Below are 15,133 nucleotides of genomic sequence, written 5' to 3' on the forward strand. Positions count from 1 at the left end.
CTTGAATTTCTTCAGCCTCGTGTCCATCAGGGCCCCGCTGTGGATTTGTTCCACTATCCGATCGAGTTTAGTAGTAGTTTACTGTTGTGTGAGAAGGATTACACCTTACGTTTTTCGGTTAAAATAGAGGTTTAACGGGAGCTCACGTCGAACACAGCTGACTCCATTGCGGCCAAGCCACCACACAGAGCCCCTTTGTGCTTGACTCCACAGAAAACGTGTCATTTTAACTAATTATTGTGCACAGGTGTGTCTTAATTAACAAAAAGAAACTTCACTCAATGTCTGCATCAGAGCATATCACACAGCGTGGCACACTGTCCCACACAAAGATCGAATGTTGCTGAAGCAAAAGCAGATTTATTCCACCAGAATGCACCAACAAAAAGGAAGCCCCACTTACACCACTACTGCAAACCATTAAGTTTAACGGAGATTATTTTTTGGCCATTTTTAGGCCTTTATTTATACAGACAGCTGAAGACATGAAAGGGGAGAGAGAGGGGGAATGACATGAGGCAAAGGGCCGCAGATCAGAGTCAAACCTGGGCCCGCTGCGTTGAGGAGTAAACCTCTATATATGGGCGCCAGCTCTACCAACTGAGCTATCCGGGTGCCCAGCATTGGCTTTTTTTAATACAGCCAGTATTTTTCAAAAACTTTGGCTCACACTGCGAGCTGTGTGCACTGTGTTGTTGTGGAGATAGGTCTGGCAAAGAGATATACAGATGGCCTGCCCGTTATGCCCCTTTCACACCAATGCCCAGGGTTTCACCAGGGTTGTCTGATCAGGGTTCAACCCTCCTTTTGGAAATTCAAACCAAGCCAGTCAATATGGGTATATCCCTGTTTGTGACAATTCAGAAACCGCAGTGAACAGTGAACAGCTAACATCACACACACTAACATCCAGCTGTATACCAGCAGAACTGTTTTATAGCTACTTGGAATTGTCATTGTACAGTAGAGAGAGAGAGAGATAGAGATAGAGACACAGACAGAGAGAGAGAGAGAGAGAGAGAGAGAGAGAGAGAGAGAGAGAGAGAGAGAGAGAAATAAAGCTATTTGATGATGCAGTGATTACATTCTGATTTCTCCTCCTCCTCTGCATATTTATTGCATCAGCTGGAAAAGGAAGTAATTTACTCTATAGATTTTTGACTATTTTAAGACGAGGGGAGAACATTTCTCTTTGTTTGATTACATTTAAAGTAAAGATAAAAGATTAAATAGACAGAGAAAAAAAGAGAGACTGAAATGCAGTCTGCGGACATTTACCACTGGTGCCGCGGTGTGCCGAACGGATGTTGCTCGCTTGCCACCGCTGTGCCACTGTTGTAACACCTACAACTTTCATACAATATGGCTATTATTCAACTTTTTAAAGACATTTCTATTAATTAGAACAATTATCACTTTTCCACATTTCTTACAACTTCACCTTAATCTTACACATTTTAACCAGCAATCCAGATTAGCTTTTACATTAGTGGTGCTATTCAACTTAATTAAAACCATTCAGATTTAGGGCCAGAAACATGAGCATGTTCAATAGCTCTGGCTTGAGGCATCTACAGCGCAGGAAGTTTGGAGTTGCTATAGCAACAAGTGACAGCTGCTGCTTGCATATCTTTAACAGTCTGACCTATAATCACTGATATAATTACAATCTGGCATATGTAGGTAAAATAAACAATTACTGTTAACAGTCTTTTTTTAAGAGACAGATTAATGTTAGCAATTATTCAGTCCCTCCAGGATTTTGGACAAAATGCCTGATTTTGCTGCAACTTTTGTAAAACCTTGCGATAAAAGTTGCAAAAGTCTCATGTATTTTTGTTGCGGGAGACAGTTAAAATTGTAAAAAAGATTTTTTTGGGTATAATTCTTTAAAAATGAAAGGAAACTTGTTTCAAGGAGAATAAAACTACTCTGGGCTAAGTGTTCCAAGTAACCTTACCAAAAAGGCACAGGATGCTGCAAATGCTGGTATAATATAAAAATGGCTGGTGGAAGACAAAATAATAATTTATAATTGAATGAATCAAATTTGAACATATCTTACATGGCTCCTAGGGGACTTCATACAAGGGTTACCTTGTAAACCACTTAACAGTCACACGCAACCCACTATACATATATTCAGATACAATAACAATGACCTAAATAGCTGCAGCCTCATGATTCATTCATGAATTTAAAGTGGTTCTGTCGTCAGGTGGATATGGTAATAAAGGGAGCATTTCAGCTACAGCATTTAAAGCTCTTTTTTGAGCTGAACTTTGAAGGCCAGTGCTCAACAGCTAGACATCACGTGGTCCAGAAAGGAACATAAATGGTGCCTTGATGAAGTAAAAACTTAGGTGTAACAACACAGTGTAACAAAACTTTTACAGAGCGTTTAAGGGTGGACTAAAGAATCACCTGATTGTGACAATGTGAATGCAAGATGTTAACAAGGTTTCTGATCAATTTCTTGGCAAAGACAGCTGGATTCTAAAACTTACATTACAACCTGTTGCAGCAGAGTGTAAACCAAATATATATCAAAAGACAACTTTAAGATACCCCCTATCCATTTACCCCACTTAATGACATTTGCAGCTGTTCAACAGAGGAGAACAACAAGCAACAAGTAAGCTCTGTAGGCTAACAAGCCATATTTCTCAAGCCAGAAACTGAATCTTTGGCACTTATAATTGAGGTCACAGTGACTCAACAAGGGGACTGTAGTGTCCTTGTGTGGGCACTTGAGGTATCCTGGCATCTACTATTACCCAATACAGTGGTACTCCATTGTCTTGTCCTGTGATGTTAAACTGTACTGCCTTAGCCACCAAACATCTGCTATGTTCATATCTTAAAAGGGCGGGTTCCCACACTTTAAAGAGGTGTCTTGTGTTCTGGTATGTGCATTGTTCACCTTTGACATTGCTCTTTTCAAATTGCACAGACACTCTAGTGTCCTGTTGATGATCAAATCTACAATCATGCTTTCTTCAAATTTTAACTCTAGTTTTGACTGTTCTGCTGACCTGGATGTACTTCATGAAGCGGTGGCACTTGCCACAGCGGGACAGGGGCTTCCCAGTGGCAGCAATTGGGGAGAAGGAGACCTCCATCAACTCATCCATGCCTGTAAAACACAACAGGCAGATACTGTGGGCAAAAGTTCCATAGGAATGGACCAAACTAACATTTTCCTAAATAAAATTTCGGTAACACTTTCTATGAAGCCTGTCTCTATAATGTATTATAAACACAGTTATAATGTGTTATAATCTGCTCATAACGCTCTATAAGCATAGTTATAAGTACCCATGAATAGTCATAATGCTTTATAACTATAATCGCAACACAATATAAAGCATTTTTATAATGACTTAATTGATAAGGTCAAGTATCATAATACTTTATAATTGCTCATCACTCACTACATTTTTTCCAGGATCATATGTGTATTATAATTCTCATAAGTCTAATACATTACAATAATTTTATAATGAATAATAATCACTGCTATAAAGCATTATAATGTGATCATAAGTTACTATAAGTGGTCACTGTTTGCTTTAAGTAAAAAACATTTAAATCTATGCAAGAAGAACAGAGAAAACTTTGTAAAATGTATTGATATGTTTACTGGTCATAACAGAAATTGAGTACTCCAATTTCAAACAACTTTTTGGTAAAGAACAACTGAATGATAGGACATTTCAGTAATGTAATGTAATTTACTCAAATTATAGATAATACCTGAAACCATTTCTACTTCACCTGTAAAGTGAGCTTGTCACTCAATGACATTACTTTTTTCAAGGATCATAGTGTATTTCTCATGGTTGTAATACATTGTAGTCTAATATTTAAAATCAATTTGGTGTAACTGAGTGACAGAAAGTGGTTAAAATAGCCTATGTATTTATGTGTGTGGCTTTGTTTATCTGAACGAATGTGGAGGCATCAGCCACTCAGAGATACGTTGGCCAAGTCTAGCTCTATTGATTGACAGATCACCTGCACGATTGCGTAAAAGAGTGGACATGTGCTTGTAAGATACCAACCGCAGCAAAGAAAACAGATTAACAGCAAAAAGTTGACATTAGAATTAAAAAGCGAGTTGGTAAAACACAATCAAACTATTAAAAAAGAGAAGAAAACTAAAGAAGAAAAAAACGGAATTTTGAAAAGTCCCATTTTCCTTCTTCATCTATCTTGGAAAGCTAGCTGTATGATGCTAATATTGCTAGTTGAGTGTGCTGCATCACGTTGCCTGCATGTTTATTGAGTTGGAAATGTGGCGTAACGTTAGCGCTGTAGTTGTTCAATGTTAATGGATTAAAGCAATAAGCTTTCGGTTAGTAAAGCAAATGCTAGAGAGATACAACGTTGTTCAGTATAATCATTTTCAAAGAGAAACAGCAAACAAAACTAACAGTAAAAGGGACAGTTTTTATGTAGTTTTTAGTAAGGCCTCTGCCCGAGTTCGATTTTTCCCGCGCAGTCGCAATGATTTGCGGCAGGTAGACGGCGCTACAGTAACACATTCTAATGGGTCACAGATTTCTTTCTAACACCGGAAAGCGTGTGTTAGCGTATCCAGCCTTTTCTTTACATAGGCCTAATTGTATTTTAATGTTATTTTACAAGTTATCTACTGTAGTTATGGCTGATAGGGCAGGACCATCACAGAAAAGAAGGAAATTAAACAAAGAACTAAAAGGGAAAGTGAAAGAGAAAAGGCTTTTTTTTTTTTTTTTTAAAAGACAAAAGGCCTTTTAGATGATATGATAACATCTGTCGATCGGGTTATCAACAGATGGAGACAATTATGGGATTGTAAATGATTCAAAACCCACCCCGAATTGGCCCTCAGGTATGTAATATGTCTATTTCATTCATAAAATAACTTTAAAATGCGTGATGTGGTTGTGCATCAGTAGCCAACATTAAATTACGCCCCCTTCCATTTAGCGTGGACATTTTATTCCTTTTACTCTGCGTTTGTGTTGGCCTACTATTTTCTTTTCCCTTGTCCCCCTGTAACTTTACTTGTGTAAAGCGTCCATGGGTTTCACGAAATACCCTATTTTAATCTAAGTTATTCTACTTCGTTTAAGAGTGCTTGATTCTGATTGGCTGGGAGGAGGGCATTAACCCGGCAGGTTGCCCGCTGACTGAGCACAGCGTCATCAAATAGTAGATCAATACACCGCTTGTATTTTTTTTCTATCACAGAAATTTCAAACTTGAGGTCCATTCTAAAAATAAACCTTGTTTAAAAAAGTTTCTAAAATGTGTCGTAAATCTATCGGGGGGTCAGTCAATACATAGTTTCGCAAGCAAGATACAATGTAGCAACTACGTTATTAAACTAAAGTTAGTGATCAGATGCAGCCTTGTGTGGTTGCTATAGAAACTAATTAACGTTAGCTACAGTTCAGCTAACGTTATTCGCCGTAGTTCTAAACATTAGCCTACAGTGTTTTAAAAATGGACAAATTCATTGTCAATTTTAACATATTTGGAGTAGGGAAGACATTTGAGGACTGGTTAAAGAGCGACGAGGATGACGGAATGACAAAGAATTTTAATATATTCGGAGAAGGGAAGACATTTGAGGACTGGTTAAAGAGCGACGAGGACGACGGAATGACAACAGAAAAAGACAAGGCCCAGGGTACCCGTTTCCGAGATCTGACAGATGAGGAGCTGCGTACAATTGAAGACGGGGCCCTTGAATCAAACACGAAAAAGGCAACTGCCTTTGCTATCAAGGTTTTCACCGAGTGGAAGAGCCACCAGAAGGATAGACTGACAGTGACAACTGACCCGGACACCTGCAGCGCCGAAGAACTAAACGATTTCTTAAGACGTTTTTATGCTACAGTTCAAAGCGCAGTAGGCAAGCCATACAGTGTGGCAACGATGACCGGCATCAGAGCCTCACTGAACTGTCATTTCTCAAGGTTCAATTTATATGCGGACAGTGAGTTTACCACCAGCAAATCCATAATGAAAACCCATCGAAAGAATGGCCAAGACAAGGTGAAACACCATCCCCACGTCACCGAGGCTGACCTGAAATTGCTGCGTGAATCCACAGCTCTCTCCCCGGACACTCCGTTAGGTCTAGCCTCCAAAGTTTGGTTTGACCTCCAGCTTTGCTTGGCGAGGCAGGGAGGGCACTCGGGAGCTGACTGCGTCCTCATTCGCCATAAAAGTGGATGACGCCAGGGATGAATACGTTAGTTTGTCGTTCAATCCGGAGACGAAGAACCACAAACATCCAAATGATCCAAACAAGGAAAACCTCCGAGGCGCAATGTATGCGGAGCCAGGCAACCCCAGATGTCCAGTCCTGAGCTTCAAAAAATATCTCGCCAGACGTCCGTCGGGTGTCACCGCCTTCTACCTCCATCCACTGAAGGACCCCCAACCACATCTCTGGTACTCCACACAGCCGATGGGGAAGAACTACCTGGGGGACATGCTTCCACGATTGTCCATAGCAGCTGGTCTGACCACCAGATACACCAACCACAATCTTAGAAGCACGGCTGTCCGTCGTCTGTCTGAGGCCGGGCTGGAGTCCAGACAAATCATGTCTGTTACGGGACACAGGTAAGCCTAAGCCTAGGTTATACATTCATTGTGGTAATAATAACCTGAAGCCTACCTGAAGCCTACTGCAAATATACATTTTTTATTTAATTTTTTTGCAGGTGTGAATCCAGCCTCAAAAGCTACTGGGCGCCATCCAACACGGACAAAAAAGTTTGGAGTCGGGTGTTGTCCGCACCCCAGCAGGCCTCCGCAGCAAGCATGGTCTCTCCCCCCCAAGCTGCGCAATCCTCTCCGCCTACCTCGTCCGATTCATCTTTCGATTCATTCACCCTCCTTTCCAGCACCTTGGAGTAGACTTTACCAGGGAGGCTGAGAAGTGTGATACCCCTGTAATTGGCACACACCCTCTGGTCCCCCTTTTTGAACAGGGGACATAGAGGATGTATTATTTGGATTTAGGAGTTCCTCAAAGTGTTCCTTCCACTGCCCTATTACCTCCTGAGTTGAGGTCAACAGCGTCCCATTCTTACTGTACACAGCTTGGATGGTTCCCCGCTTCCCCCTCCTGAGGTGGCGAACGGTTTTCCAGAAGCACCTTGGTGCCGACCAAAAGTCCTTCTCCATGTCTTCTCGGAACTTCTCTCACACCCGCTGCTTTGCCTCATTCACGGCAGAGGCTGCAGCTCTTCGGGCCCTTCGGTACCCTGCAACTGCCTCTGGAGTCCTCTGGGATAACATATCCCGGAAAGACTCCTTCTTTAGTCGGACGGCTTCCCTGACCACCGGTATCCACCACGGTGTTCGTGTGTTACCGCCCCTTGACCCTAAAAACTCAGCTCCTTGCCGCAGCTTCAGCAATGGAAACTTTGAACATTGTCCACTCGGGTTCAATGCCCCCAGCCTCCACAGGGATGCACGAAAAGCTCCGCCGGAGGTGTGAGTTGAAGAAAGAAGGAATCTGAAATCAGATTAGATCACGGAATCCAATCCTAGTTTTAATCTGGATCAAACCTTCAGTTTGTGTTGTCCAAAACTTGTCAGTAGGAGTTGGATAACTTTGATCCAAAAAAACTGGATTATCCTGATCCCAACAGGGGGTAGGATTTCAAGGTGGATTCCAGGAAGAAAATTTAGTAAAACTTTAAAATTGGTCAAATAATACATTTGTATCATTTAGTGTATATACTTTTATTTATATTTTGCACTTGACTTGTGTAACCGTTGTAACAGTGATAAAGTAGATAAAGTAGACATAGGCTACCAATTAAGCTATTCAGTATAGTAAAGGAAAAAAATCTTGTCCCCATGAAATAATCCCCCAAACAGATTTCAATAACAAACAAAAATAATATATTCCATTTTCTGTCATTTATCACCGTATATTAATTTCAAAGAATCAATCATCAGAGATGAGCCTGTCAAAAATAATTTCTAACAATTGCATCCCTTACTATACGTCCAGTCAGTCCCTCATTTTGACAGAACGCCAGAGGTTGGTCTGGTTCTTCAACAGGCTCAGGTGCATCATAAACATCATCACAGAGAGGGACATTGCGCCTGGTAGCGATGTTGTGCAGGACGATACATGCAAGTATTATGTTGCATGCTCCCTGTGGTTCCACTCGCAAGTAGTTAAGGCATGCAAAGCGTCTTTCAGAACTCATTTAAACGCTCAATTGCACATCTTGTTTTGCAATGTGCAGTGTTGAAGCGTGCCTGCGCAGGTGTGGTTGCTGCAAGAAAAGGAGTCATCAGCCATGGTAGGAGTGGATAGGCACTGTCTCCTAATATTTTGCCATCCGGTCGGTTGGTTTGGAGCTCTCTGTATAAAGCACTCTCTCTCAGAATACGTGAATCATGAAGAGACCCAGGACACTTCACGACACAGTTTGTGATGATGAGGTCAGCATCGCCCACAAGTTGGATGTTGATGCTGCGCCTCCCCTTTCGGTTAATGTACTCCCAATCCCTCTCATGAGGTGCTTGGATATGCACATGAGTGCAGTCAATAACCCCAATAGTATTGGGCATGTTCCCCAAAAGAAAAAAAAATTGTGCTTTGTCTGGGCAATCTGGACATCCTTTGGAAGTGAAACAAACTGATTGACCAGGCTGGCCAATGCAATTGACACAGCTTTCACTACATCACTCACAGTTGATTTGTCCACTCCTATATTGTCACCAACAACTTGGTAGAAAGTCCCAGATGCACAGAAGCGCAGACCAATGAGGACCTGTTCTTCCACAGACAGTGACTCCTTTGGGTTCTCCGTTGAAGTTTTGGCCTGACAAGGTCTGCAATGTACTTAATATCAGCATTCCCAAAGCGAAAGCGAGGATAGAGTTCTTCAGTGGTGTATTGCTCCAGTGGTTGTGCACGCTCAACATACACCCTTTGACGGTATCCTCTTCCACCAAAACGGTGGTAGCGATGGACAATACCTGCCATGTCAGTGCCTCTCTCTAAGTCCACTGACAAAGGCTGAATATAAGATGGCTGTCAAATACCCACACACCAATTGGCTGACGTGCTGTGGCTTGTGTTCAATTAAGTCAATCATGCCCAAGGCCTATAAATACTATGTTCATTACAACAGATGAGGTGGAACCATGGACTCAAAAGGACCTAATTTCACTATTCAGAAACCCATGCACTGCTGGAGGGTGTTAAGTGCCATTATGCCTCAATAGTAGGAAGCTCTGTTGCGGGTGGAATGGTGACTAACAAAAGTGCAGAAAAACAAAAGGAAGAAAGACATTTGGGTTGAAATCACCCAGAATGTGAATGCAATGGGGTCTGGCCAGAAGAGGACCTTGGAGCAAGTGAAATTTAGATGGAAGAATCTGAGGGCCAGAGCAACAAAGGACCTTGCTGAAGTAAAAAACACCCAAACAGGCAACAAGCCCTTTAAGAAAGGTGAATACACAGATGTGGTTCTCGATATTATTGGAGGTGAAAACTCTAAAGCTCTGCACAGGATTCAAGGTGTTGTAGGGGATGGTGAGCCTACGATTGTAGAGGAAAGTGAGCCAGTTCCTCATAATGCAGAGGAAACATTCATTCTGGATCTCAGCCCTATTATTGAAGAACAACCTGGATCCTCACTGGTAGAGCCAGCAGTCACAGGAGCTCAGAAAAGAGGCTTGAAGCATCCTAGTTGGCTCTTCTACCTGTTCTTTACATAGCTGGTAGCCCACATTGTGATATGTTGTCCCATTTAGAGCACTGGTAATCCAGATTTGGTAATCTTGAAAACTGTGTATCTGGATCAGGGTGATCCAGTCCAATGTTGCTTTGAAAAACTGGCATAAAAGTAAAATGGATTAGCTGATCCTGAATAGCAAAAAATGGGATTTCCAAATCCGGATCATTTTGATCCAGATTAAATGTTTTGAACAACTGGCCCTAGAAGTCCCCTTGATTAGATAAGCCAAATTGCTGACACAACTGTTGAAAGGATAATAAAATCTGGCCTTTAAATAGTGTAGTGGAAGTTTTTCTTGTTAGCAACAGGAGTGCGTATCAAAAACACCAGATGAAACAAATAAGGACGATTTGAGGATTAAACCTTTGAGTATTTATTTACATTTGCAAATGCAGGAAGCACACGGTTCACAAAAGGCACGCAGCTCTGGTATGAAAGGTCTCTTCAACGAATAACAAAAAGCACACAGTATATATGCATCTCCAGTGAGATAGAAAGACAGGCCCCCCTTTCTAAACATGACTCAACATTTCTTACAATCAAACATAGTCAGACATTCAGGAGCCACTTCACTTCTTCCCCTCTGTACCACTTTCTACCCCAAGGTTTAGACATCCCTTTTATCTCAACTATGTGAGAAGTCTCAACTATTCAGGGAGAAATAACAGATAGTTTAGGGTGACCTTGTAGTCCCTATCTGTTCAGCGTACACATTACGTTCCCAGACTTTGTGGCTCTTACTTTGAACATGTGAGAATAAGAAAAACTCACTTTCAGCATTGTGAGACAAAGTAAAACAGAAATAAGACAAGAATATAAACAATCATGCTTAAATATAATTTTGCCATTACATTAGATCACCTATTTTCTTTAGCCCTTGAGTGCACCACACTTTAAAGCCCTTGTCCTTACAGCCTGGCAAAAAGTCCGGGTTATCAAGAATGGGGGTGAGATGAGATGATAACTGAGCCCGGCCTTCAATGGAGCGAATGGATCTCCAGGCTCTGATGGTACTGAGTGTAATAGGGTTAGGGCAGTGTTTAACAGATTCAAGATTATTCATAAACAATAGATTAAACAATGGACAATTCGACTGAGAGGATTCAATATCATGCCAAATTGAGGCTGGGTCACAGTTGTGCCAGATAGCAATCACCTGCAGGTGTGATGACAGCTGGTAAAATCTAAGATTTGGCACATCTAGCCCTCCATCACGACCCGCCATTTGAAGTTTTGACATCTTGAGACAGGGCCTTCTTTTGCTCCAAGGGAGAGTTGGACTTAAACATCTGATCAAAAGTGGGTGTTACCTGCACTCCTAAGTAAAAGAAACTGGTGGGAGACCAGCGGAACGGGAAGGGCTCAACCATGTCTGGAATGCATGTTAACGACCCCAGAGGCATAGCCTTGGATTTTGCGAAGATAATTTTATATCCTGAAAAGACGCTGAAAGATGAAATGACCTTAATCAGACAGGGAACAGAAGTTTGGGGTTGCGATAGGTGTACCAAAATGTCATCCACGTATAGGGTAATTTTGTGTTCCTTTTCACCAACGAAGATACCAGAAATTAGAGTGTTTTGCCTTATTGCTTAGGCCCAGCGGCTCAATAGCGATATCAAAAAGCAGGGGGCTGAGGGGGTTGCCCTGCCTATTCCCGCGGTGGAGAATTGTCGGATCTAAGCCCATTAGTCAGAACCGCGCGCGTCGGAGTATTATACAGAACCCTAATCCAATTCACAAAATTGTCGCCTAGGCCAAATTCTTCCAGAGCGTAGAACAAATATGACCACTCAACCCGGTTGAATGCCTTCTCGGCATCGAGAGACAGCACGAGGGCTAAAAAGAGACCCTGGATTCGTTGTGGATTAAGCCACCGTTCTGGCTCGCCCAGCGCGCCGCTTCCATGACCCTCTGTTTGTCTCTGAATGAGTGGAATCATAGTAGCAACGATCTGGGGCTCCTGTTCGGGTCCGGTTTCTGTGCGAGGGTGCGGTGGGCTCTCTCCAGCTTTATGCGTCCGGCCTTTGTGGTCATCTTTAGGACGCGGGGTAGCCATTACTCGAAAAACTCCACCGGCTGCCCAATCTCCGTACCCTCCGCCAAGCCGACAACCCGAACGTTTAGGCGCCTACTATAGTTCTCGGCCATGTCCAGATCCTCCGTGAGGGTGTTGACCTGCTTTTCCAGCTCCACAGTCCTCGGCTCTTGTGCTGCGGTGGAATTTTCAACTGTCAGTAGCCTGGCCTCTGCTTCATCTAGCCGCTTGCTAGCAGCCATGAGCTCTGTAGCAAGCTTGTGGATAGTCTCGGCCAGAGGGCTACGTTTTTTATCAATAACTTTAGTAATGTTGGAAGTCATTACGCCCAGAGCTTTAGCAAGGGCAGGGTCAAGCCCATCAATGGTATCAAGCTCGGTCTGGTCGCCATCTTGTGTGTCGTTGCCGGGGTCAGACGGGACATCTTTTTTGTCTTTATTTCCTCTGTTTTTTCCCATTTCACCAAAAGACTGTGGCCAAACGTTTTCCAAGGACATAGCCTGTTATGTTCAAAACATAAAACATGTCTTATAGCGCCTGGTCATTAGCAGGATAATAGGAAAAGTAGCACTGAGGAGCACGGAGCTCTGGCAAAAGCGTCTGTTCAGCTAACCGCCATCACGTGTCCCCCAGAACCAGTTTGGAAGATCCATGCCTATCGATCCTACCAGCGTGATTCCATCTGGAATGAAGAAGTGACTCATCGAATATTCCACCTGGTGGTAGGGTGGTGACAGTCACCAGGACTGCGTCACACATCTACAGGGTGCACTTATCAAAAGAAACTGCCCCAGGAACAGTAACAGACATTTAACAAACTACAGACAGTGGATTGATGAAACAGACATTGAAAGTGAACGCAAACATTTTACAGACTATAGACAAAACTAAAGACGTTTATTTTGAAAGGCTATTTTTTATTTTCATTGTGTTATTCAAATGTTTGAGTTATTACCTTCAAATTTAAGCTACAAAGTGTTTCATTTTTCAATTTACCTTGTTGTCTGTGCACTTTCATTTGGTTCATTTGGTTATTACAGTGTATGTTCCTTAGCTCTTTATGAACCTAGAATAAAGGTGAATTTACCAAAATATGGGTTACATTAGTGTTTAGAGTGGGTAAAGTTTGGGGGAAACATCACATTAGTGAAATGCAAATGTCCCATTCAGTTGTGTTAAATTGTAAATCAGTAGAGTACTTATTGTCTGTTATGATGTTATTTACAGCTACAGGTGAAGTAGATTAGATTCATGTATTATCTATAATTTGAGTCAATTGAGTCTTTACATTACATAAGGTAAATGTTCATCAATCAGTTGTGTTGGAATTTTAAACTCCAGTGGCTATATAAAGGCTATGGTTGACTGCTCCTCAGATCTCTGCATGGTAAATTGAGACAGTTAGCTAGATTATCTGTCCAATCTTGCACTACTATTTTACAGCAGCTCCGTGCGGAGCTTAACGCCGCCCATGATGATTGTGATTGGTTTAAAGAAATGGCAATAAACCACAGCATGTTTTTCTCCCATCCCGGAATGCTATGTGGAGTAGCCAGACCCTCCTCCAATCGTGTGGGTGGTCTGGCAAAGTGAGACTAGATTAATGATGATGTAATTGAATCCTTGTTATAAATTTTAAAAGCCCATTGTCACTAGGATTTACACAATGTTGCCCTTTTTGCAGAAAATCCCTTGAAGGAAATTGTGACACTGTGCTCCTGTGGCTGCAGTAAACTCACTGGGGATGGAATCCACAAAGTAGTGAAACTTCCTCTTGAAGATATCCAGCGTATGCTGCAGGACTTGCTGGTAGTTCGCCTTACCCAGAGAGATAAGGGTTAGCTGCTTCTCCACAGCGCTACGTATGGTGGGTAGCACCAGCTCTGCATCTGCAAAGTGCACACAAAGCCAATCATTGGTATTTTAATACGGTGTTTCCCCTAAAATAGTACTGTGGAACCTGCGCCAGGCCATACATTTTTTTTTTTTTTTTTCCTGTCAAAAATAACGACAAATCTATTGTGTTTCCCCTATTTTCATTTTGCCTTAAGTCAATGAATGAGGCAACGGTCTGTGATTAGTTCAAGTCTGTAACCGCAGGACAGTTAAGTGTATTACCTTAACTGCTAAAGTTAATTGAAACATTGCTGTAGCAACAGTTACAAACAGGCTTGGTAGTGAATGTCACGCTAACGTGATGATGGATTCTTTGTTTGTGTTTTTAGCTGAGCTGGACCAGAGGCCTGACTACGAAGCAAGATTTGGCATTAACAAGGTAACTTCAGGTTCAACCCAGGGTTTTGTGTATCACAACGGTGGATCACTTGTCGCAACTGACATAATAGGCTAAAGCAACAACACTTTATGGAAAGCACAAGTGTAATTATGGTCAGATCTTGTGCCTGACTGATGGGGAAGTGATATTGATAAGCGTTGATTTATGCATTTACAGTGTCGTTTTTTTTTTAAGATCAATTTTGTATTGCTTTTTTAACTTTAAACATACCGAACAAAGAAACACAAATTAAACAGGAACACAAACCCTCTCCCACCCCCTACGGTCTGCGGTCTCGAGGAAAACAAAACAAACAGAAATCACACCTTGCCTAATCTCTCTCCTCTAGTTCTTGAGGCACTGAGGTCATTAGGTCTGATATTTGTGCTGCTGTGTTTTTCCATAGATTGATAGTCGATGATTTGGCTTTGTTAATCCTTGCTGTATAAAGCTCAAGCATAACTATGTCCAGAAAATACGCCAACCACTGTTTTATACAAAGTGAATGGGGGGGGAGCCAGCGTTGAGCTATCATTTTCTTAGTTGCAGTTGAGCCGGATAGCCAAATTTCCCTCTGTCTCCCCAGCATGTGTAATTTAGATTCGTCATTAAGTAACAAAACAATCGGGTCAGTAGGAATTCCACATCCTATCACATCAGATATAAAAAGATGTTGTTCATGCACCTGTTCACACTTCCAGACCATATACAGGAAAGTTCCAGTTTTTTCAGGTTGACATAACGTGCAATAGGGAGTGGGAATGACTTTAGAGACATATCTCTTCTGGGGAGTCCAATATGTCCTATGGCATATGTTGAAAATGGATATACTGGTGATTTGGGTTCTTGGAACAGTGGAAAATGTTGTCCCAAACTGTCTCCCAATTAATTAGGTTCCTCTCAGGGCTCAGCCCTCACCCCCATTTCTTTACTATTGGGAGTTCTCCTATAAATACTTTCATCAGTTGCATAAATCCTGGACACTAATCCTCTCACAGGAAAATCAACAAACCATTTAATGACTGGGTGCACCTCAAGACTGTTTCC

General features: G+C 42.0%; 1 protein-coding gene across 1 annotated transcript in view; it reads right to left on the reverse strand.

The window, feature by feature from the left end:
• The window catches only part of top3b (DNA topoisomerase III beta), a 95,794-nt gene that overhangs the window by 12,438 nt on the left and 68,223 nt on the right, over positions 1–15,133 (reverse strand). Inside the window, exons 14-15 of the mRNA XM_031300899.2 lie at positions 13,551–13,700; positions 3,036–3,136 (exon numbers count right to left, since the gene is read on the reverse strand). Of these exons, the coding sequence (XP_031156759.1) occupies positions 3,036–3,136; positions 13,551–13,700 (251 nt within the window). The remainder of the gene's footprint in view (positions 1–3,035; positions 3,137–13,550; positions 13,701–15,133) is intronic.

This window comes from Sander lucioperca, chromosome 2 (genome assembly GCF_008315115.2).
Source record: "Sander lucioperca isolate FBNREF2018 chromosome 2, SLUC_FBN_1.2, whole genome shotgun sequence".
NCBI lineage: Eukaryota > Metazoa > Chordata > Actinopteri > Perciformes > Percidae > Sander > Sander lucioperca.